Source organism: Gossypium arboreum, chromosome 13, assembly GCF_025698485.1.
Source record: "Gossypium arboreum isolate Shixiya-1 chromosome 13, ASM2569848v2, whole genome shotgun sequence".
Lineage (NCBI taxonomy): Eukaryota > Viridiplantae > Streptophyta > Magnoliopsida > Malvales > Malvaceae > Gossypium > Gossypium arboreum.
The window spans coordinates 67744355-67770856 of NC_069082.1; the positions used below are offsets into that span (position 1 = coordinate 67744355).

Below are 26502 nucleotides of genomic sequence, written 5' to 3' on the forward strand. Positions count from 1 at the left end.
CTACGGACTTAAAGGGGTTGCCGGTGTAATATCGGCAATGTTGGCCCGAAAATATGTAAGAAAAGGGTGCGGCGTACCTTGCGTCGTGCTTTCGATGACAAGGAATCGAAAAGAAACCGAATCTGTGCCGTGGTTTGTGAATACTGGATGTTTTCCACGAAGAATTGCGGGTTTACCACTGTTCGGAAATAGAATTTGGCATCGAATTGGTACTGGTACCACTCAATTTCGATAGCTCCGTATCGTATGGCACCAACGAAATTAAAGGAGTTGAAAGCTCGGTTGCAAGAATTGGTGGATAGAGGTTTTGCTCTTGAGTTGTTCGCCTTGGGGTGCGCCGGTGTTGTTTGTGAAAAGAAGGATGGAACCATGCGGTACGTGCATCGACTATCGTCGACTTAATAAAGCGACGATAAAGAACAAATATCCGTTACCACGTATCGATGACTTGTTCGATCAAGCTGAAGGAGCCTCGGTGTTCTCGAAAATAGATTTGAGATCGGGCTATTATCAATTGCGAATCCGAGATTCGGACGTACCCAAGGCGCCTTGAGCGAGATATGGTCACTATGAGTTCCTAGTGATGCCGTTTGGGCTCACTAATGCCCTGCGGTATTTATGGATTTAATGAATCGGATCTTGAGACCATATTTGGATCGATTCGTAGTCGTGTTCATTGATGACATCTTGGTCTATTCAAGAAATGAGACCGAACATCTTTGAACACTGCGGTTAGTCTTTGCAAATTTTACGGGATAAGCAATTATATGCTAAGTTCAAGAAGTGTGAGTTACGGTTAAGAGAGGTTAGCTTCTTGGGTCATGTGGTATCTGCAGCCGGGTATTCGAGTCGACCGAATAAAATTTCAGCCATACTTAATTAGAAGCCTCAGAAATATTCTTGAGGTTCGACTTTTTGGGGCTTCTTAGGTTATTACCGACGATTTGTAAAGGTTTCTCAACGATAGCCACGCCGATGATGGCTTACTCCAAAAGGATGTTAAGTTCGAATGGACGGAGAAATGCCAAAAAGTTTCGATCAATGAAAACTTATTTGGTGAAGCCCCAATTCTAGTGCAACCCGAGTCCAAGCAAAGAGTTTGTCATCTATAGCGACGCCTCCCTACTTGGGTTAGGTTGTGTATTGATGCAAGAAGGTCAAGTTGTGGCCTATCGTCGAGGCAATTAAAGCCACATGAGAAAAATTATCCGACTCATGATCTCGAATTGGCCGCCATCGTGTTCGCCTTAAAGATTTGGCGACATTACTTATTTGGTGAAAGGTGCCATGTGTACTCGGATCACAAAAGTCTCAAATATTTGATGACCCAAAGAGACTTAAATCTGCGACAAAGACGTTGGCTCGGTGTTAAAGGATTCTGAGTGGTCATTGACTATCACCGGGAAAGGCGAATGTGGTTGCGGATGCCTTGAGTCGTAAATCATTATTCGCTTCTGGCGATGAGCGTGCACTTATGCATTCGATCCGATAGTGTGTTAGTAGCTGAATTGAAAGCCAAACCACTATTGATACATCAAATTCGAGAAGCTCGAGAAAGTCGACGACGAGTTGGGCGCAAAGCGGTGAGTGTGTTCGAACAAGGACTCGAATTTCAAATCGATGATGACGATTGTTTGAGGTTGAAGTCGTCGTGTGTTCCAAAGAATTGAACTCATTTCGATAATTCTGAATGAAGCCCATTGTAGCGAATGGCAATCCACCGGGAGTACAAAGGCGTACAATGATTTGAAACGCCGGTTTTGGTGGCATGGTATGAAGCGAGACATCTCCGACTTTGTTTGAGATGTTTAATATGTCAACAAGTGAAAGCGGAACATCGGTGCCTTGAGTTACTTTAGCCAATCACGATACCCGAGTGGAAATGGGATCGAGTCACAATGGACTTTGTATCCGATCGCCATTGTCGACAAGTAAGAAGGATGCGGTTTGGGTCGTGGTAGATAGATTGACTAAGTCGGCCCACTTTGTCCCGTCGTCTGATTTTTCAATGGACAAATTAGCCGAATTATGCGTTTCTCGATTGTGAGATTACACGGGTGCCTATTTCCATCGTGTGGGATAAAGATCCGAGATTTACCTCGCGATTTTGGAAAAAGTTGCAAGAACCTTTGGGTACCAAGTTGCATTTAGCACCGCCTTTCACCCCCAAACCGATGGTCAATCCGGCGGATAATTGAGATACTTGAGGATATGTTGAGATGTTGCGTCCTCGAGTTTAGTGGTTCATGAGAGCGGTATTTGCCGTTGATTGAATTCGCTTACAACAACGACTTTCAATCGAGTATTAAGATGGCACCTACAAGGCTTTGTGCGGTCGTAAATGCCGTACACCATTGTTTTGGTGAGCTTGGTGAAAGCAAGATTTTCGGTGGATTTGATTAGAGATGCTGAGCAGAAAGTGAAAGTAATCCGTGAAAGTCGAAGATAGCCTCCGATCGTCGTAAGTCGCACGCGGATCTGAAGCGTAAGGATATCGAGTATCGGTGGGTGATAAAGTGTTTCTCAAGGTATCGCCTTGGAAAAAGATACTCAGATTCGGCCGTAAGGGCAAGTGAGCCCGAGGTTCATTGGGCCATATGAGATATCCGAAGCGAGTCGGTCCGGTGGCATATCGTTTGATTTTGCCCCCGAACTCAAAAAGGTTCACGATGTCTTTCATGTTTCGATGCTTGACGCTATAGATCCGATCCATCGCACGTGATTAGTCCATCGAAATTGAAATTCAAGCTAATATGAGTTATGAGGAAGAACCGATTCGTATCCTATCACGAGAAGTGAAAGAGTTGCGAAACAAGCGGGTTCCGCTAGTGAAAGTGTTATGGCTCAAGCACGGGATAGAAGAAGCTACTTGGGAGACCGAGAACTCTATGAAAGAGCGATATCCAAACCTATTTACGGTAAGATTTTCGGGACGAAAATTTCTTAAGTGGGGAGAGTTGTGACAGCCCAAAATTGACCCTAGTCGGAATGTGGTTTGGGACCACAAAACCGAGGCATAAAAATAATTAAAATTTATTTTGATGCCTATAATATGTGTGTGCTCATGTATGACATTTTATGATGATTGATTTAGTGTTATAAAGGTGAATTCCACAAGAAAGGACTTAGTAGTGAACTTTGAAAGTACGATAGGAAATGTGTGATGACTAATTAAAGCATGCATGCAAAATAATGGACTTGCATGTCAAATTCCCTTTTACAAGTGATGGCGGCCATGACAAAGAGATATGGGCTAAACATGTCATGAAACATGTTTTGTTGGGCATTAGGGAGAAATAATAAACAAATAAGCATGGGTAAGAAAAGAATGAAAAAAAATGTGTGTGAGAGAGTAGCATTCCCCATTCTTAGTGCAACCAAGAAGAGAAAACAAAAAATTTGTTCATCCTTGTTCTCTCCTTTTGGCCAAAAATACTAAGAGGAAGAAGAGATTTTGCTTCATTTCCTTTGTTTAGAAGAGATCTAGAAGGATATTTGGCTAAACTTGCATCAAGATTGAGGTATGTATGAGGTTGTGTCATGAGATTCATGCATGTTTTAGTTGCCAACTTGATGTTCATGTTAGCCATGGTTCAAATCCTTGTTATGCCATGGAAGTGGTATTTGGTCAAGGTTGGTATTGTGATAAAGCCATTGCATGTTAAGTGTGAAGCTTGATGATGATCCATGCAATGATGGATTGTCTACTCTTGAAATTTCTTTGTAGCCATCTTGAGTAAGACTTTGAGTTTTCTTTTGTTTAACCATGATTGAAGATAAAAGGGCATGATTATGATGTATTCGGCCATGATGCATTCATGAGCATGGTTCATGCTTCTTGCATGTTAGTTAAAATTTGTGTTTTAGATGGGTATGGACACCTTGAAATTGGCCATGCTCATATATGTATATATATGTTTGCACATGATGTTTTGGCTATGAAGTAAGTGATGAATATGTTTGTTTAAAGAAGAAGATGTTGAAGAATGCTTGTGAAATTGCAAGCACATTGACCTAGCACACATATGAGTGCTTGATGCTATATTATAAGTTTTGAGCTACAACATGCAAAGCATTAACTAGTAAAATGCATGCTGTTTTTGTGTGGTATTAAGTGCATAATTGGCCTCAACATGGACATGTATATTCGGCCTTAGCTAGCCTATTGAAGGCCTTAGCTTTTCCTTGATGCCCGAATGAATTGTATTGAATTGCTTGATGTAGTATAAAATGTGCATGACCATTGTGTATTCAAGCTAAAGGGTGGCCATTTGACCATTTAAACTCCTTGTCATATTCGCCATAAGCTAGCACAATGAGGTTTTAATAAATTGAATTTGTTTGAATTAGCTCAAGAGCTTAGAGGGCCACAATTGGACAAGGGAAGGAAAAAGTGATCGAATAGCCGTAAAAGCCGTTCGACAACATCCGAGGTAAGTCCTCAAGAAGTGACCTTAATTGAATTATGTGGAATGAAATATGGATGTATTGATTATTGATTTATGTGTGTATGAGTATTGAATGATACCGGGCTAAGTCCGGCGATTATGCTAGTGATTATAATTGTGTTTGAGCCTTAGTAACGAAAATGAAATATGTATGTCCAATGATTATTGATGTATGTGTGCATGAGAAATTGAATGATACCGGGCTAAGCCCGAAGACAATTATGCTGGAAATTATATCCGGTTAAGACCGAAGGCAATTGTGCTAGTGGCTACATCCGGGCTAAGACCGAAGGCATTCGTATGCGAGTCATTCTATCCGGGCTAAGACCGAAGGCATTCGTGTGCGTGGTTATATCCGGTTGTATTCGAAGAAGCTTGGGCTGGAGGTGAGTGTTGGTTGCTGTAATAAATTCAATTAGTACGCTCGAAAAGCCCAAAGAATAAGGTACGTTTATATGTGCATTGGAAAGTCGACATATTTGAGCAACATTCGCTCGATCGACTAACAATTTCAGCTATTGGAATGGTTGATACTTTGTGAAAGTATATAATGATGAAGTGTGAAGTAAGAATGATTATGAGAATGTGTATTAATGAAATGATGCATTTGGTTATGTGAATGTATTGCTTAAATTAAAGCTGATTTTATTCCTTGAGACTTACTAAGCATAAAAATGCTTACCCGTTGCTTTGGCTCTCTGTTTTATAGATTACGCTCGATAGCAATCGGATTCGGGATCATTAAAGTCGAAGTCATCCACACTATCAACGCCTCTATTTTGGTATAAATTTTGGTTGAACTTTGAAATGGCATGTATAGGACTACCCTTGTTGGTTTAAATATCTTTGTGATGTATATGTGTACGGCCATGCGAAAATGGCTCGTAAAAGTGAAGTACTGAACTTAGACTATTTGCGGTTTGTATATATATATATGGTGTCATGATGTGATTATGGATTGGAGATGGGAATGTTGGTCACATGATCAGCCATTGGTATGGTTAAAATGATCATATATGAACCTATGTATGGCAAGACTAGTTGGTTCATGGAGACTACAAAATAGGTAAGACCTACCTTAAAACAGATGCTGCCAGCTGCAGTGACGTGAATGTGAAAAATCACCAAAATTTGTAGGAATGGTATTAAATAGTGAATAAGCTATGTAAATGAACCTTGATGAGTCTATTTTCATATGGAAGAAACGAAATGGTCATAGGAGTTACATGTTAAGAGATATTAAAGCTATTGTGAGACAGGGCCAGAACGGTTTCTGGGTCCCCTGTCGCAACTTTAAAAATTTACTATAAATTATCCAGAAATAATTAGGAGTCATTCCTTTATATGTACAGATTCCATTTTGAGTCTAGTTTCATTAGAAACAAACGGCACCAGTATTAAAGCCCTGTACAGAGAGATATTCAAGTTATAACGCGCGAAGGTCAGAGCAGTCGATCCCTGTAACATGGGTGACTTTAACTAATAAACTGTACCAATTGGCCCGACCAAAAATTCTAGAAATAAATCCATGGATGGATATATGAGTCTAAATTCAGGGAAAATTTATGAAACCAGTTTCCGAGTTTTGAAACTCGAGATATGATTTTTAAGGCGACGGTGACGCAGTTTTCCAGCCTGACTGGAAATGTCAAATTGGGGGGGCAAAATATGTGAACTTGGCTTGTTAACCCCTCGTGTCCGACACCGGCGATGGTCTCGGGTTCGGGGTGTTACAAACAGTCCCTGTGGAGACGATAACTCGATATACTTATCACGACTGTGTAAACTTGCACATTTTTGTTGTTCCAGTGCTAATTTTCAAGTTTGAAAACTCAGATGACTTGCAACGATTTTTTGGATGGGATTTAGGCATTTTTGGGTTGAGTCTTTATAGCTTTCGAAGATCTATCTCTTAGCTTCGAAACAACTTTGAATCATTTGATTTCGAGTTTTGGAGATCAAGTTATGACTATTTTAGTGAAGACTATGAGAGCAGAGTCTCTAAAGGGGATTATTATGAAAATTACGAGTTTTTGGCTTTTAATTTGAGTTTAAATCATATTGGGTTCAAATTTTAGGCTTAGTTTTTATTATATATGAGCCCAATATTATATTTTTTAGGTTTTATTATTTATTTATACCAAATTTTAGAATTTTTTAAAATTATTTTAAGTTAATTAGGAGTTATCTTTCTTAGCCAACAAGAAAGTTTATGTAACGACCCGAATTTTACAGTTATAAAAAAAATGCATTTTCGGGTCTTTGTTTCTGAAAAATGGATTCGTAAATATTTATTAAAAATATTTATGAAGTTAAGTGAGTGGATAATTAAAATTTAATTAAGTGAATTAGCTTAAATTAAGGTTAATTAGGTATAAGGACTAAATTGAATATAGTGTAAAAGTTTAATTATAGAATAATGAAAAGTGAAGGGATTAAATAGGCAAATAACCCAAAAAGGGTGACAAATGTATGGTTAAAATAAGTTAAATGTGTACAAATATAAATGGTACACATGTATTATACATGTGTATTTACTTAATATATAAGTAAAATAATAATAATTAAAGTATATTATATTAATATAATAATATAAAATATAATAAATAAAAGACAAGTGTATGGTGATGTATGGATACATATGTTCTAATAATATACATATGTATAAATAATAAATAAGTATTATTTAGTAATAATATAATATTATAATAGTTAAATAAAGAAACAAAAGAAATAAGAAATGAAATAAAGAAAAGGAAAGAAAGAAGGCCACGGTTAGCAGGGAAAGAAGGAAGAAAAGAGAAAAGAAAAAGAAAAAGGAGAAATCAAGGTTTTGAAGCTTTAAACTTTAATAGGTAAGTCAATTTAGCCCTTTTTACATAATTTTGATGTTTTAAAAGCTTTAGAACAAAGTTTTGATGAAATTAAGTTGATATTTTGAAAGTTATTAGATTTCTAGATAATGTTCATGTTGAGTAAAATGAAATAAGGATTGAATTGTAAAGTAATTCATAAATTTTATGTTATAGGGACTAAATTGATAAGATTTTGAAATTAGGAAAATATGCTGGAAATTTAATAGTTAAGTATGAGTTTGGACAAAATTTGAATAGAAATGAAGTATGAATTAAGATAGAAAAAGTAAGTGAATTTAGTTAAGACTAAATTGAAATTAAAGTAGAAATTGAATAGAAATTGTATTAATTAGATATAAATTAGTAGTGAATTAATGAATATGAATTGTTTTAATTCCCTAGCTAATGTTGTCTCGAGAAATCTCGGCTAAGCAAGTAAAAATGGCAAAGACAATGGGAGTTAGCTCGAGAAAATAAGGTTTGTATTTCTATAAACTGGTTAGCTCGAGAAAATAAGGTTTGTATTTCTATAAACTGAACTTAATAGTTAATTGTTATGTTAATATTTGAATTGCTTGAGAATGAAAATGCTAAGGTAAGAATTATAATGTTTTATAATTTATTGAATTTGATTATTAATTGTTATATCATGATTGATATGTGACCGATAATTAAAGTATGAAATATTTGAATGTGTGATTATTGGAAAATGAATTAAAAGGTATGTTGTATTAAAATTGAAATATGTATATTGTATTGAAATTGAATTGCATGTGAATTGATATGGAAAAGTGTATTGAAATGAAATTGAAAGTTTGAAAGTTTACTAAAATCCCTATTAACAGTATCGGGCTAGTCGGATATAATTGGCATGCCATAGGATTGGAAGTGTTCAGGGATGCTCCGACTGTGTGTTGATGAGACACTATAAGTGTCGACTATTATTCTTATTCGGATTAGATTCGAAGAGGTACTCTGTACTGATCGTGTCATATCTTTATTCTTGTTTGGATTTGTTTCGATGAGGTACTTTGTGTATCGTTACTATTACTGTTACTGTTACCGTTACGGTGTATTCCGGCTTCAGCCGATGAAGCACTGTATACTATCCTCGGTGTATGGGTTGGATCCGTGTATCCGTCCAGGTCCGAGCCATGTTAATAGGGGTAATTAAAAGTATTAAAGGTTGATTGCTATGGAATAATTGGTATTATTGAATAAATGGTATTCTTGCATAATGATCGTTATAGAGTGTCGGAATGTTACTGTATAAAACCGATAAATTGATTGATACTATAAATGTTTATTGATACTGAATCGAGGACTGAAGTATGAGTAAAACATACGAATGGAAAGTATTAATGTTTAGATGATTTTTTGAATTCATTTGAGAAGCTAATCGAGTTAATAAATGATAAAGATTAAGTGAATTATGAAGAGTTTATTTATGAATTGAATGATTAAATAATTATGATCATTATATGATTTTATGTATATATTATATTTTAAGTATTGGTTTATAGAAATACCACTGAGTTCATATTCAGCATACGGTTTGTTTCCGTGCGCAGGTTAAGGTAAAGTCAGATCGTTGAATCAGCATCCCAGGTCAATCCCGAACTCAATAAGGTAAAGCATGTTAATTGATGATAATGGCATGTACCTAGGATGTCTTAAGTGTGTCATATTGGATTGTGATTGTAATAGTGAAATAAGTAAACTGATAATTGATAATGATACGTGATAAGTGTTTAAAGTAAGTATTGGATAGTACATAAAATGTGTTTGAAATGGTTTAGTTTAAGACATTATTAAATATACGTGTTAAATTATGATATGATGGTTTAATGAGTATTAAGTGTGTTTAACCATATTTGGACTAATTGAATGGAGAAATTTTGAAATGCTTGTTGTCTGCAATTTGCAGGATTGGTAAATTTTAAAATACAAGGTTCATTTTGAGTTCATATAGTTTGTCACACGGGCGTGTGCCTTGGTTGCCACGGCCGTGTCATAAAGACAGTTTAGTACACGGGCAGGCCACACGGACTTATATCATGGCCGTGTTTAAAAGTCAGTGTTGCACACAGGTAGAGGAAACGGGTGTGTCCCATACCGCACGGGCATGTTAAATTAGCCACATGGGCGTATGGTACTGTTCAAAAGAAGAAAATTTAAAATCTCACGAAAAATTTACTAAGCTTTAGGATCGAATTCCAGTTTGTTTTAATTACACTTGTAAAGTCCTGTGGACCCATTAAAGTTATATTTATATGGATAATATTGCATTTATACTTGTTTATGTGCAAATATACTGTAATGACTGCTAATACTCTGTAATCCTGTTTCGGTAACGGGACGGGGTTAAGGGTGTTACAGTTTAGTTTAAAATACCTTTTTGTTTAGATTAATAGAGTTTTGATATACTTGAGAGTTTTATTTAAAATGTAATTAGGTAGCCTATATAAGTGCCTCTTCATTGTTCATTAAAGATACAATCGTTTTCATTAATAAAGTTTTCAACTCTGGGAGTTAGTTTCTTTGTGCAAGGTTTCTTTGTGCAAGATTTCTTTCTTTTGATTTTTAAAAGTAGTTTTCTTCTAGATTTTCTTCAAGGAGTCGTGAGAATTCTTTTTTTATCCTTCAATTTTTCAACAATTATTTCTTGGAAAGTTTATTAGAGCTGTTAATTGAGTTTTGCTCAATCCATGCATGTATCATTCCCCCTTTTCTTGAAAAGATTCATCCCCGAATCTTTTCTTTGACTGAACAAGAAAGAATATTTATCATAGGTGGAATGGTTTAATAAAGCTCTTCTCAAATGATCAACAAATTCTTGAAATAATGAAATAAGTCCACTAGACAAATTCAAGTTAAAGTTAGTGAAAACATAATCATTCATCTATTTTAAATAGGTTCTCTCTTTTTTCCATTCTCTTTTTCAATGTGAATTGAACTCTCTAATTTTACCTCATAGGAATTTTCACTCACCAAAGGTAGACCATGAAATTGACTTTTATCGCTTAAGGTCTCTTTTCTCTCAGTCTTTCTCCATGAATCATCCTCATTTCCCTTTAACCCCTCACAAAAATTTTGAACATTGGATTCATCACAATACAACTATGAAGGAGGAGAATATATGTCTAACTCATCCAATTCATAGACTCTAAGAAACAATTCCACTATCAATTTTTTCCTGTTCACAAAGTTCACTGTCACTGTCATCATAGTTTGCACTATTACTATCATCATAGCTTGCACTATTACTATATAGACACAAAATCACATTTATTGTCTTCACAAATGACGTCACTCGAAGTTTCTTGCTCATTTAAATCATCTTATTCTATGATAGCAGTAGAGAAAAACTCCTCAATAGGCTCTGTGTCATACTTACGTTCCTCAGCTTACAAGGATCGTGTGACTATTAGCATCAATTAAGTTGAGAGAGTTTGGATGTTTTCTTAAATGAATATGTTGGACATTTAGAGTCTTTATGACCCTTTGCATCACACCACATGCACTTGATAGCTCATTCTCTTTGCTCCACCATAAGTCGTTTAAGCTCAATAAACTTGCTATGTGTTTTGTACCAATGTCTTTGTTGACAAGTCCATGAACAATAAAATGTTGAACGACATTAGAAACAACATGTCCATGTAGGCTTTTTACAAATATGACATCTATGTCCTGCCTAAGGTTTATTATTCTCCTCTTCCATAATATATGTGCATACCATTATTAGATGTTGAAATAAAAAACACTTAAATAAGAAAAGTTCGTCAAAGAAATTTAAATCTCACCGTTATACACCCACAATAAAAAATAATATTCAAAGTAATTAAACTCAATAATACTAAAAAATATGTGGGATCATTCTCTAACAAAGCTGACCTAAGACTTTAAAAAGCTAAAGAAAAACTCGACTCCAAAAGTAGTAAGTTGTGCGAAGAAAGAAGAGGCAACTCTTCTCGTATCTATTAACACAAGAAGCGAAAATTTGTTCGAATGCGCAATTGAATAAAAAAAAGATAAAACAAAAGAAAACCTAATGCTAGAATCAAAGAAAATAAACTACCCAGCCGAAAACCCGAAATAATAGAAAAGCAACTTGAATTTTTTGTTCAAGGTGTTCTTGATGTTATAAAATCATGAAAATTAAGTTAAAGCCTCTTTATATAATAAATATTATATCTAAAGATTTTGGACACAAAATTCATCCCACAATATTTTTAAAAAATATGTTTTTTGTTTTTTTTTTTAATTTTTTATAAAGATTGTTTCTGTAAAATCGACAAAACACTTTATATAGCATAATGAAACAACCAAAAAATACCCAAATCTAATACCAAATGATGAGGGAGGGACAGGGGAAGAAGATCCTATTCAAGTTGTTTGACTCGAGAAAGAAAGATTTGGATTTGACCTAAAACAAAATACCAAATAAATTTAGAAAAAAATGAATAAAAATAAATTAAATAAGAAATTAAATAAAAAAGAGTAAATATTCAAAAAAATAAACTAAATGAAACAAAAAAGTGGAATATTGATCGAATAAATCGATGGATATGATGAATAAATGGATAAGTGTCTAATTGAACCCTTCGAGATATAAATCTCAACAAACTCAATTAACGACTCTAATTAACCCTCTAAGAAATAATCCTTGGAAAATTGAAGGATGAAGAATGAATTCTCATAACCCCTTGAAGAAAATCAAGAAGAAAACTATAGCACCCCAATCCCGGCCCAGAAGTTATGGCCGGATCGGGCATGCCACATCAAAAATGTTAAAAAAAATTTCTATTCTAAGTCCAGAAAATCGTACTTGATGTTCAAAAGATTAATTCATTAAGGGTTAAAGTGAATGGAAGCTGTGCACCAGGTAGGAAACCGGAAAAGAGGTGGTGAGTCCATCGGATTGCTTAATACCAAGCTCCTTCGGATCCAATCCTAGACATGCATACCGCCATTTCCACACCTTAACGTCATGGATATTTCTAGGAAACCGATTTGATTAAGTCATTTTAGGAAAAGTGATTAATTTTGGAAAATACTTTCATTCGGAAGCTTTGCTTGTTGTCGTGTTATTTTGAAATCAATTGTTGTTTTTTGAAAAGCGCCTAAAGCTATCCAATTTCAACAGTTAAAATAAGTAATACCTATCTTAGTAATACATATTAAAACCATCAAAAATAATTAAGCGGCCTTATTACATTTAAAACCCAAAACTTCAAACGTAAGTAAAAGGATGTCCAGTTCACGGAAGAAAATCAAACTTTCGAGAAAGGGTGGCCACTCGAATTCCTCACGACTCCAAGCCCACTATGGTTGGAGATTTCCTACGTGGATGAAAATAAAAGGGTGAGTTTGGGAAACTCGGTGTGTAAGGAAAACCCATTCAAAGCCCAAGTCAGCTCAAGCCTATTGGGCCTAAGCCCATTCAGTAATAGTGGTGCTGGGCGAGCCCTTTCAGATTAAAATAAAGCGGGCCTTAGCCCTTATTGAGATAACATGATGGCCCATAGGCCCATTTCAAAATACATGCAACATCGGTAAACATATGCAAGCCCATTTGGGAGACTACTCAACCCACCGACCACTACACTCCACCGTACCAGCCATACACTCCATGTGGGAATAGCTCAACCCACCCACCCAACACTCCACGATTCTTGACCTTAACATTGATTAACGATAAATTGAGGTAAAGCCTCCGAAGACGTGGACAAGTCACTTTCAGTACTTCCTCCGTCAATATCCCAGTCCATGCATTAGATAATAACAACATGGCATGCGATAAATAACAACGATCAAACATGCATTTAGGTCAATTTAACCTAGGGTATTTGGTAATTTATCTCCTAGGGGTAAAGCGTAAATTTTCCACTTTTAAAGGTATTTCAGTAATTTATCTATTTTAGGGTTTTTCATGCATATTCCTACCTTTCACGTACTAACGAGAATCACTACCGAGGGTTCTTAACGAATTGGGCCGTTGGCCCATCATTCCAATTTTGGCCCATTAAGCCCAAAAATATCGAGGCACGAAATCATGTACTTTGCGGTCCAAACATTGCAGCTTACCAAAAACATTAATCGATTTACCTCACGAGCATTCGCACACTTTTCATAAATCTACAAAATACGGTTTTCGGCATTTTGGCTTTTCGACTTTTGCCGATCTAGACTAAGAAAGAGGTGTTAGTTACACACTGTTTGTGACGATATCTTTGACGAGATCCACACACGAACCGCCTACAATTGGATTACTAACACGTTAATCTAACTATTCAAATACAAACTACGTATTAACCCCTTACAATATTCGCCAACCACACCTACAGATCATAGTAAGCTTATAAGAAAACAATAAGCAACTCATTAACAAATTTTGTCAATGTTTACCACATAATCATAATTTCACTGCAAGCTGTCTTCCTGAGCAACAATCACTAAATCATTTATAACTGGAGCTACGAAACTCCAAATCAAGTTCCGTTAATTTTCCTTGAAAATAGACTCATATATCTTCTATCCATAAAATTTTCAGAATTTTTAGTTTAGCCAATCAATACCAGATTTTTCTCAAAGTTTCCCATGTTTCACTGTTTGACTAATCTGACCACTCTTCATTACGAATCAAATTTCTCATTGTACAGAATTCAAAATATGTTCTTGTTTATTTCATTAGAAACTAGACTCAATAAGCTTTAATTACATAATTTATTCAGCTTCTAATTTATCTCCCACAATTTATGGTGATTTTCCAAAGTCACGTTACTGCTGCTGTCCCAAGCAGATTTATTACCAAATCACTCTTTCATACACCTATCTTGCATGCATGTTATTTAAACATGTATATCACCAATCAATCATCACATATCTATGATTTTTACTTAAGCATAATCTCCATTTCATCATTTCAAAGCAGAACATGTTAGCTGATTTTTCCCTTTAGCATCTAAGGCACATGCATGCTCATTTGTTTGGCTCAACTTCACATATCTTCCATTTTTCATCAAAAGAATATGAAACAACAACCATTTCCTTCATTTTAATTCATGACCAAATGCTCACAACACAACTAAAAATCAAAATATACTTCAAGAGTTAAGGTAGAATCAAGAAGAACTCATGAACCTCAAAATAGAAACAAGGTACCAAGAACTTACCTTCAATTTTCCTCCTCCTAATGACCGAATACTCAAGAGCTTTCTCCTCTCCTTTCTCTTCTCTAACTTTCAGCTATGATCAACAAAGATGGACAAAACTTTGTTCTTTTCACCTTTTTCTTTTAATAAAACTTCATATTTCATCCATTTAATTATTTAATACAAAGACATGAAATTCTTATCATGAAACATTTACCTAACCCATTATCATGAAACATTTACCTAACCCATTATCATGGAACATTTACCTAACCTATTATCATGGAACTTTTACCTAACCTATTATCAATTTGTATCAATTTGTACCATAAATTATGGATATCAAGTGTACATTTTGTCTACAATAACATGATGGCTAGCCACTTCATGTAAAATGGGAGGTTTGTCATGCAAATCCTCCTATTTTGCACTCCTATTTATTTGGCCACGTCAATTTAGCCTATAGCATTTTCAAACATTTTCACATAGGTCCTATTTCATAATTTCACTCACAAATGACAAAATCAAAGCATGAAATTTTGCCAACGTTCACAGAATTCCCGAAAATTGGGGCGTTACAAAAACCATTTCTAAAAATCATAAAAAAGAAATCTTGTACAAGGAAACTAACTCTTAGAGTTGAAAATTTTATTAATAAAAACAATTGTGTCTTTGATGAACAATGAATAGGTCCTTATATTGACTAGCTAATTACATTCTAAATAAAACTCTCAAGTATATTGAAACTATAATTAATCTAAACAAAAAATATTTTAAACTAAACTTTATTGTTGACTAAGAAAGATAAAACTCCTAAATAACTTTTAGTATTTAAAAATATTCAAAATTCGGAATAAATAAATAATAAAATAATAAAACTTAATAAATATAATATTGAGCTCATATATAATAATAAATTAAACTTAAAAATTAGACCCAATATGATTTAAACTTGAATTAAAAACCTAAAACTCGTAATTTTTATAATAATCCTGTCTAGAAACTCTGTTCGTGCAATCTTCACTAAAATGGTTATAACTTAAGCTTTAGAACTCAAAATAGAGTGATTCAAAGTATGTTTCGAAGATAAGAGATTGATCTTTGGAAGCTATGAAGATATCTAAACGTAGAAATGCTTGGATCCTCATCCCATCCAAAAACTTGTTGAAAGTCAACTGATTTTTCAAGCTTGAAAATTAGCCCCTTCGATGGATGGAATTTAATAAACTTCACCCAATTCGTACACATACCATTTATTTATAATAGTTATATTTAATATTTAATTACATTTAAATAAAATTATTAGTATTTATTTACAAATTAGTCATATGTTTTTATTTAATTTAATAATGATGTACTATATCATTATTCATTAATGATACATAAAATTTATACACCTATAATGCATCAAATATTATTCTTTATTTTCCTCTCCTTTTCAACAAATATAAAACGAGTATTGCCAAGTGGGGTTCATATCAACGATTTTATTGTTTTACTTTAGTTAAGGGAGGTGAAGCAATGATAAGTAAATATCTAACGAGAAGTAGTACTGAATTTTGTTGAAATTTAGTGCTCAAATTTTATGGTTTGATGTTAAAATAAAATTATATTATAAAAGACTTACTTTGTATAATTTAAAATTAAATTAAGCAAGTAAAACTATATTATAAAATACAAAGATGTCTTGGCTCAAGTCTCTCTCGCTCTCCGTTGGGTGCCAAGTTTTTAGTCTGTCTTGTGTACAAATAAAAATATGCCTATAGCCTACCTACCACCTTTACGGATATCGATTTTCATCTTCCACCAACCATGAACCATCTTGTACTATGATTCAACTCACAATCAACAAGCTTAAAATTGCTATGTTTCTTCTGCATCAATTTGGTAACACAGAAATTAGTCCTCAATTGTCGCATGAAGAATTTTTTTTAATGGAAATTAAAATGAATCTTCATTTATCATACATACTCAAATTATGAATAAATCTTAGTGTAATAATAAGGCATATTATATTTTTAAGGGAGATGTAACTTGGATCTTTTAGTATAACAATATTGAAAAGGAAATCATAATATGATTTTAACATCTTCTTTATTTTGATTTTTAAAACATTTCAATACTATTACACAAATTGTTTTACTCACATTGATTGTATAAATTTATTGATAATATTATTAATTTAATTGATGTCACAAGTCAACTCTACATTAACTCAAGATTAATTAAAGTGATTTTAAGTAAATTACCACTCTACCTATTATTCAATACATTTTCATACTATTAAACAAATTGTTTTACCAACATTTTGTTTGTATATTTATTGATAATATCGTTGACTGAGTTGATGATACAAATTAACTCAAAATCAACTCAAGAGTGATTAGAGTTTTTTTAAAATAAATTATCACTCTACCTAAGATTCAATTGTTAAATAAATCTTTTGCAACTCTATTTTTAATGTGGAGTCACATTTTGAAAACATATTAAATGATATTCCCTAACATGATAATACTTGCTATAGGAAAATGACAATATAAGTTGGAAAACAATAATATTCTCAATCACATGTATTTATCTATTTAAATTTATTTTCACTTAGAATTTAAACTAATTTGTTCTATTTTAATTTCATACATGTTATTATTTCTAACTATATATTTCATTGTTTATTGGATGTTATTTTTAAAATCATATGTTCTAAATATTTGATTTCCATACACACACTATTATAATATTACTAGTATATATTAAAATTTATTTAGTTAAACTTCCTTTAATGAATTGTAAAAAGAAAGGAGGTTTGTTAATCTTAAAAGTCGTTAAAAAAAAATCTATTTGAACCACTTTCAAAAGGTGTTGCCCAAATAAAAATCTACCATTGTTCCCCTATTGATTCAAATCTGACCAATCATTAGCCGCCAGATCAATTAAGGTCCATCATAAGACATCTGTAATTTTAGAAATTAACCTAACAGAACATAAAATTAGGCCACTATTGTTTCACCTCAAAGAGATGGATCAGCATCAGATACATTTGGATATATGAATTTGCATTTGCATTTTCAGTCTATTTTCAACAGAGAAAGATTTGAATATCTTCCAACAGACGTGAAGAACATGTTTCTCTTTTATGTGGGTGAACTTGCCTGTCCATTAGAGTTATGGCTGGTCTGTTTGCTTTCATCGATATTCTTTCTCTTTAGAATCTCTTTAATCTCTGTTTCTTTCCTATCTACAAAGTCCATTATGTTATTAAAGCTAGTAGATAGGATGGAACGCCGAGACAATCTCGAAGGCTCGATCTCCTCAACCTCTGCTTCCTCGTCTTCGGGGCTAAATCTACGGTACTGAGTGAAGACTCTATAGCAGAACAACGTAAGAGCCAACACACAAGCAATGCCGCAAATGAGGAACAGGCCCCAAAAGCTACTTAGGGAGAGCTTATTTTCTTCTTCTTGATTGATTTGAATCGAGCACTCAGTGTGTGTTAGCCACTTATTATGGAATTTTTGGAGCTCACCGCTTTCCGAGAGTTGAAGGATAGCAGTTGAAAGATCGACTGCAAGAGGAGAGTCCCTTTGAAAAGCCTGGCACCATGAAAAACGAAAATGAGAAATACATATGTTTGCTGTATTGTAGCTCAGTGATTTGTAACTCAAGAAAATAACGAAAAGTTTAATGTTGAAGCTTACGAAGCCCAACCCGCTTTTTGTAAATTCTTGCCCAACAGTCCGATATAAGCAATTGGTGCTGGTTAAGAAGAGCTCAATGTAAGGAAGTTCGTCGACAATGGCAGCTACACCACCCGCCTTTGGTCCAAGATTAAGGGCTCTAAGATATGCTTCCGGATCCTTCAACTTAACTATCCTAGACCGTGCTATATTGAGCTCGTCAACCAAATAGTTCAATGCAAATGAACCTTCTTGAATTCCAATAGGTTCGGAACTTGAGATCAAGCTATCGATCCCTTGAATCCCCGATGTCAGCTGTTGCACAGTAAGTATTGATGTCAAGCTAGCCGTGTAGCTTGAATTGATAATCAGAACGACAAACAGCCATATGATCAGCAGCAAACGTCCCAAAGTGCTCACCGTGTTTTCTCCTGCACCAAGTTAAAGCAAGAAGTGGTTTACGAGTTTTTGGCACAGATTCGTATGATAACATAAACACCATAGATGACTATAATGATTTTACTTACTGTGCGAGAAAAACATTGTTGAGAAGCTAAACCTGGAATTATGAAAAATAATTATCAATATAATCATTGTAAAGTTTGTCAAGTTAATAGAAGGGATCTCTAATTGTATGGACCATGCAGTTCACAGCCTCAGCCAACATGTAATGTGACCATGATGTATGATACAGAAAAATGCCAACTCTCGTAAAATTATGCTCTATAAGATTATGGTTTTCAAGGACACTGTACTTTATGGATTAGATCTAATCCGTGCATCCATTTTCTAGCAGTTAGACATATAGCAGCCAATCTATTAAAAAGAGGACTAACCAAAAAATAGTTATAAGCTGTTGTCGGGGAGGACCACGGAATTCGTGATTTATCCGGTGCTCAAGAATCCACACTACAGCTCCCACAAAAAGAAAAAATGCAGCAGTGACAAACCACATTTCTTTAGTAAATGGCTTGAGAAATGCCCATGGACTCGACTTTGCCTCTTTGACCAGCGCAACAACAACGAGTCCAGATTCCATGTAAGGCTGAGTAAAATCTACAATTTTCGTCCTGTTCGTAACAATTGTAATATCTCCAACTGCTGCATCGTATTTCTGAAGAGGAAAGGAGCAAGTCAGCATAATTACTGGCACCTAAGGAACTGAAATCAGATCATGCAATACCAGCTAAGTTACTCACATTTTGGGCAACCTGGCTAACAATTTCGTCATAGTTAGGATTTCTTTTACCATCTCCGAATAACATATACTTATGAGGGACAGCATATGGGAGCAAGTTTATTGCAGCTTCAAAGACATCGATGCAGTATCCTTTTACACCTTGGGGACTATTGTCTTTTGACACAAACTCTTTGTAACCTACACGGTTGGGCACAGCAATTCGTAAAGGCTGTCCATTGTTAGGGAATACCCATCCTCTCGGCACTTTAGAAGTTTCACCAGGCCATTTTACACCATAAAGATGTTGACTGCCGGATGAGATATTGGAAGGCTTTGTATATAAGCTCTCTGGAGGGACAATAGAGAGATGCGAGTAATTTGACCAATAACCAATTCTATGAGTCCCAGTTCCAACAATGTTAAGAACATCAAATGCTGGATGAATTAAATCTCTTTGTTGATTAAATTGAATCTGACCACTTAGACCGGATAAGTTCATCCGAAGAAGTGTCTGGAGAAGTTGTTGGCCTCCGTTAAACACACGAAGCGACGAAAGGTGTAGTGCAGTGCCATTTGTATCGCTCAATTTCGGGTCATTAGAGAAAGACAAATTTCCACCTTCACTGAGAAAAACTTCAAGGGCATGTGCAGCCAGCCAAACCGAATCATAAGCATAAAGTGCATACGAATTGAATCCTCCAGGACCCGTACTCCCCTTATCTTTTAGGTTTTTCCATCTAGAAATAAACCTCTTTTTGAGATTAGTATCCGGGGTGTAACGACGGAGAGCAACAACCCCTTGCAAGATATTCATTGTACTGGGATCAACTGCTTCCCTCGAATCTAAATATGAAGGAAGCCAATCTGTAGCAATCCAAACATAACCACCACTCATCATATTAAGTCTCTTAGCAACAGAAAAGATATTCAAACCAGTGTCGGGATTAGCATGAACAACGAAAACTCGTGACTCCATCAGGTTTACCTCAACTAGCAAGTCATTGATCTTACTTTCGGGGTCTTCAGGGCTAAAGGAAGCCTTGTAAGAAATCTTGGCGCGTTTCTTGGCCAAGGAATCACCCAAAACAGAAATCCCATTTCTTCCATAATCATCATCCACAAATATTGCTATGACCTCCCTCCAGCCGTAATAGTCTAAAACATCAGCGATCGCATACATCTGGAAGTAGTCACTGTGTGTAGTACGGAGGAAATACGGGAACTGCAGGGAAGCAAGAGTGGGATCTGTTGCCCCAAATGAGAGAAGAGGGACATGAAGCTCATTAACAACATGGGAGATGACATGAGCTATCCCGGAAGATTGCGGACCAATTGCCACAACAATATCACTTTCCATCAGCTGCAAAGCTACATAAACAAGGACAGCATATTAGCTTTAATGTTTCCACTCTTTTTAGAGAGATCAGAAAAGGAAGGACAACAGAAGTAACGCACATATAATCCTAAAGGATTCTAGTATTCTTCAGCTACTCTATATTGCAGGAAAGTTCTATATAGAACAATGCACATATAATCCAAATAAAAAGGAAAGCAATCGGATTGGAAGATCATGGCCAATCTAGATTCTGAGTTTAATAACTTCTGTTCCCAGTTTTAAGCTCTGCCAGGTAAGCAGGTTTCTGATGTAATTACTTACAGTGCCACCATATAGATTTCAAAGTTACAATAGCCACAACTTATATCAAACATTTTGAAGGCACAAAATCCAACTGCAGAATTGCAACATAGTAACAGTAAGAATAATGAACTACTCAAACAATCAATGCCTTTCCCTTCGATTGCGATCAATACCAGGCATTTTAAACAACCCTATACTATACTGATATATGCCAAAAGCAATAGCAGAAAGAGATACCCAACACAAAGAAAGAGCTATTGATTTCAATTCATTATCATCATTCATCAGTTTCTCTCTTAGAACATACTTATTTTCTATCTAAAAACAGTTAAGTTTAATCCCTTGAATGATACACTCAATCCAGCAATGTAAACAGATAAAAGAGTATATGAAGATCAATTAAAATTGCAGGGTAGAAGAAAAAAAAATACCTTCCATGGTTCCAATAAACCCACTGCAATTTGTATCCCGCAAAATGAGTTTCAATTCTATCCCATTAAGAATGTTTGGATTAGAGTTGACATCATCAATGGCAGCTAGAAGTGCAGGCTTTGTTGCTCCCCCAATGACCGAATTCAAAGTGAAAAGAGCTCCAATATTTATAACCTTTGGATTCGAAGAAGATGATGTATTACCAGTACTACAAAAAGCTTCCAGAGGGAACCATATGAAGAACCAAAGGCTCAACAAAATCAAAGTTCTTTTCATGAATCCTGAAATCAGCAAAACCTCTTTCATGTTTCTCCAAGACCAGCCAGACAACCTATTTTTCTGCCTCAAATTCTAATGAGTTCAAGATACCAAACACCACCACCTGCCACCAAAGGTTTTTACAGAAATCCATAAGAAATCCATGCAATCCTAAGGATGAAAACCAAGATAAGGTTCTTACATAAATTATCAATAAAAAAGACAGGTGAAAAGAACAGTGGAACAAGAAAAAGATTTTATTTTTTTCTAGACTCCGAAGTGACAAACCAAAAAAGAATCCAACTAAAAAATTCAAGCTTTTTAACACTTACAGGGTCCAAAATCCACATATGGCATGAGAAGAAAAATAAAATTAATAAACCCAAAGCATACTCAAAAGAAGAAAGCTTGGGCTTAATATAAATTTAATATTGGCTTTGTGTTTGTGGAGGATGAAAGGAAAACAGTAACGGGAATTTAAATATGTGTAAGTGTTCAAACTGTAAAGGAAAAACACCACATGTTAGCCAATAAACAATATTAAAAAGAGAAAGGAAGTTTGAGTTCTGAGTTAAAGATTGAAGAATACTATGACCGTTCACATACTCAGAGCTTCACCAACAGTCTTACATGGCTTAAGCAAAGAATCATTCTCTTTTAGATTTTTTTTTTAAAATACGAGAATATATAAAGCAATTTAAATAAACAAAATATGTGATTTTTTCAATTTCTTATTTTAAATATTAAAATATAATTAATTATAATTGATAAATTTTGTTTATATTAAGTAACTTAACATGAGTTATGCACACTTTACCGCATAAAATATACAGTTTTCTACAATTTTGTTTTTAAGTTTTTTTCTGCTCACTTTAGTACTTAATATTATTAGACGTTCTAATTTAGTTTTTTTCTTTTAAATATTAATCTCATAATCAATTCTTATCATATTTATTTTTTAATATAATGATTTAAATTATCTATAGTCACTCTCTAACCCTTCGATAAGAGAATAGTACTCGAAGAAAAATGTTATAGATTACATTTAGTAGAGATTGAACATGAGATGATTCTCTTAAAAGGATACTACCTAAAATAATTATTTTATTATTCAATTTATTGGAATTTATAACTGGTAGATATTTTTATATGATAAAATTGGATAATTTTTTATTCTAAAAGCAATGTTTTTTTATAATTATTCTAAGTATTTTTATCGTCTCAATACAAAATATTTGTTTCTATACTAATATTTCAAAAATATTTTTTTAAAGTAAGTGAAGAGGATACCTAAATGTTAACAAGCACATATTTGTTGTCTTAATTTTAAATCCGTAATATGTATTATCACAATTGCAAATTAAATACTCATAAATATCCTAATATGTCATTATTTTTTTAAGTTCACCACTATTGTCGAGTGTTTAACCATTTTAAAGAATTTTATACAAAATAAAAAGAGCATGTACATGATGATTAATAAAAGAAGTCTACTCCATAACTTAAATAATGAATTAAGTCAAATAAACAAGCCACCGGTAACATTGATAAAATATTTAAAATTTATGTAAAAATTATTCAATTTTATTAAAATACTTTTAGAATATAATTTTATAAAATTAACTGAATTACTATATACAATTTTTATATCATTTGTAATATTTTAATATCTATAATTCTTTTTCAAGATACAACAAATCTTTTTACTATTTTTAAAAATTTTGAATAATTTTTTACAATATTTACTTTTTCTAATAATTTTTCTAATTTTTTTATAATACCTTACAATTTCTAATAATTTTATAATTTTTATAGTTTTTATTATTTTTACAATGTTTTAAAAATACTAAAATATTTTATTTTAAAAATTTAAACTATTATTTATATTTATTTTGATAATTTTTATATTTTTAAATTCTTTTAAGTTTTTATAGATGATAATATCATTATGAAGTGAGCGTATGTCATATGGCAATTTATGATTGACTAAATATTTCAATTGGTTGTTTTAAAGTCTTAAGAATTGAATCGAAAATATTAGAGAATAAACTAAAAATATTTGATAAGTGAAAAAAAAATTTAAGAATCATAGTGAAAATGGGGTTAAGTGTGTATTAAACCTAATTATAATTAGCAAGTGGTATAGATAAAGTACCATTATGTTCACTGGTTCACATCAACCTACTACAGCGTCTTGGTGGCTGCAATTAAATCCCATCAAATTGGGATTAGATGCTCTGAATATGGGCTTCAAAATTTTCTAGAAATTTGTTTTATTCAGATTGTTTTTAACCATCATATCATCTGTTGAAATGGACTTATCTTACATTTCTTTCCTTCCATAAAATTTTTTAATTGCCTCTATTTTTTTATTTTTAATTATCAAGATAATAATATTTCGTTCTTGTCTTTTTTCTTTTAAATATATTTTTATGCAAATACATGTTATCTTCAGATGAATTTTTTTCTTTTATCATTATACTTTTATATTTTAATCAATTTTTCCCATTAAAACCTTCTAAATAATAATAACAAATTAACTTCACGTTATAATTTAATGAAATCATCTAATATATAACTAAGTTAAATATTAATTTTAATTGAGATTAAATATATTTTTAATATATATATTATGTTATAGAATTTCAATATATAATTAAATTTCCATTATTTTGTAATTAAAACTGTAAAATGAATAAACGACGTAGAAAATATATATATAAATAATAATAATGATGGTGTAATTATCTTTTCATTTAAATTTTACTTAATATATAGATATAAGTTACATTAACTCTAAAACTGAAGGGATATGAGTGTCTTTTACCCTGTGATTGTTTTATAACATGATTCCATTAATAAATTTATCTAGGTTTGACCCTTGGCTCCTTCATTAGGAGTTGGAGAGAACTCGGAGGGTGAAGAGTAAGGTCAATGAAGGGTGAATTGTGGCTGGTGACTTTAATGCAATACTCAACGATGCTGAGAAAGAAGGTGGTCGTAGGAAGCCTAGACACCCCTTACCCGTACCAGAGACCGGGATCGGATACGAGGCGTTACCAGACATGTACTCGAACATTTTCGAGAAATACGGATTATAAAATTTCATCCCCCCAAAAAAACCAATCAAATTACATCTTAATGTCCCTATTATGGGCCTACAAGCTCCTAAACACACATTGAAAACGATCCGGGACTAAACCGAGAACTTGCAAAAGTTTATAAAAAATTTTCTAGGTAAAGCCTCACACGCCCGTGTGGAGGTAATGCACACGCCCGTGTGCTATTGGGACACGCTCGTGTCCCCTACTCGTGTGGGATTAATGGAATTTATTTTCTATTTTGAACCTACAGGGGTTTTCACACGGCCAAGCACACGCCCGTGTCCTTCACACAGCCTAGACACGTCCGTGTGGTCATCCATGTCCAAAAACTCGAGCATTCTGTTTATGATGTCAGCATGCATTTAGGGGCACATGGTCAAGGCACACGCCCGTGTGCTAGGCCGTGCCCTCTACACGGCTGAGACACATGGCTATGTCTCTGCCCGTGTGTTTACTACCATGCATTCTGACTTCAAAATTTTAGGTGCAGGGGACACAAGGCCATACCACACGCCCATAGGGCAATCCGTATGTCATACACGGCCTAGACACATACCCATGTGTCTACCCGTGTGGACCTTTTTAGGCTATTTTCCAAGCTTTTGGTCACCCTCTATCATTCACTCTCACTTATAGATTTCCATAATGCATAACAAGGCTTGATCATACACTTAAATGACCTTGATAAACCTCATTACATGTAAACCTCATTTCATCAGTTTTACACATACAAGGTTATTTCCCTTGTATTAAGGATTTTTATGCCTTATGACACTTTTAAGATTGGCTCATTATTATAATTTATTGCCAATCATGGCCAAACCATCCGTATGATTTGGTCACATTATATGTGACTAAATGTGAGATATCACACTTGATCCTCACTAGAACAATTGAGCATAAGCATGCATAAATTTGTAAGTCATAGCCTACATCAAAATAAGCCAATTCCCATGGCCATATACAAATAGATATGTATACCTTTACATGCCTCCATTTTGGAAAATCAAGTGACACATATAACAAAATAAACAAAAACCCTATACATTCCATTGAACAAAATAAAAGTGTTTATATACCAAAGCTGGACTATTTGATAGTGTGTTGACTCTCCAACTGTCTTCCAATCTTTACGAGTTCTCGAGCTCTGTAAGACAGGGAAAAGAGAGGGGTAAGCATTTACGTGCTTAATAAGCCTAAATAACTGGAAAGTAAACTTACAGATTAATTAGCATACAACCATATTAGGCAATAAAATCAACAAGAATGGAATGGTTTCCCTATCACATGCACTAAATCAACAAGTTAGTCACTTAACAATACATCATGTAATTAATCTTAGATGAGCTCATCATTCAACATTTCCATTTATACATATCTCATATTATCCCGTTAAGTTTCTCAAAAATCTCGATGGATTATCCATTTACCGTCAAATCATAAAAGTGATCATTTCATGTATACACTCCCGCGAACCTCACATCTTACTGCGAGATTACCAGTCCAAGCTAAATCCCCCGTAATATAAACTCATAAGGTGATGTCGGGATTACCAGTCCAGGCTAAATCCCTTATAGCGATAATCACCCTTAATGAGCTCAAATCTGAATTACCAGTCCAAGCTAAATTCAGACCCTAATCAGATTACCCGTCCGGGCTAAATCCACAATGCACTCATATTCTTCGAGAGGCTAGATCACTCAAAGAACACCCGTCTGGGCTAGATCCTTTCTATATTCAGATCAACGAATTACCGGT

General features: G+C 34.0%; 1 protein-coding gene and 1 long non-coding RNA gene across 8 annotated transcripts; one reads left to right on the forward strand and one right to left on the reverse strand.

The window, feature by feature from the left end:
* The first annotated feature begins 7735 nt into the window (after positions 1-7735).
* On the forward strand, positions 7736-9341 carry LOC128286679 (uncharacterized). The gene is made up of 3 exons (XR_008277300.1): positions 7736-7781; positions 8875-8932; positions 9231-9341. It is a non-coding gene; the product is annotated as an uncharacterized LOC128286679 (long non-coding RNA).
* A 7918-nt stretch (positions 9342-17259) lies between these two features.
* LOC108461320 (glutamate receptor 3.4) lies at positions 17260-22335 on the reverse strand. Of its 7 annotated transcripts, none has more exons than XM_053024217.1 (7): positions 22230-22335; positions 21382-21764; positions 19331-20679; positions 18968-19245; positions 18659-18690; positions 18153-18562; positions 17260-18047 (listed from the first exon to the last, which is right to left on the reverse strand). In XM_053024217.1, the coding sequence occupies exons 2-7, from the start codon at positions 21686-21688 to the stop codon at positions 17589-17591; spliced, it is 2835 nt and encodes a 944-aa protein (XP_052880177.1). In that variant the 5' UTR covers positions 21689-21764; positions 22230-22335; the 3' UTR covers positions 17260-17588. The 7 variants fall into 7 exon arrangements, with proteins under 7 accessions (XP_052880177.1, XP_017616615.1, XP_052880179.1 ...); XM_017761126.2 differs by having other exon boundaries at positions 21973-22317; XM_053024219.1 differs by having other exon boundaries at positions 18163-18562; positions 22247-22316.
* Positions 22336-26502: the final 4167 nt, after the last annotated feature.

Excerpts from the sequence above, each read along its gene's own strand:
- LOC108461320 (XM_053024217.1), bottom strand. The coding sequence starts at position 21,688 with ATGAAAGAGGTTTTGCTGATTTCAGGATTCATGAAAAGAACTTTGATT. Across the intron at positions 20,680-21,381 it reads GTTTATTGGAACCATGGAAG|CTTTGCAGCTGATGGAAAGT; the intron begins GTATTTTTTTTT and ends TTGTTTATGTAG. Across the intron at positions 19,246-19,330 it reads TTAGCCAGGTTGCCCAAAAT|AAATACGATGCAGCAGTTGG; the intron begins GTGAGTAACTTA and ends TTTCCTCTTCAG.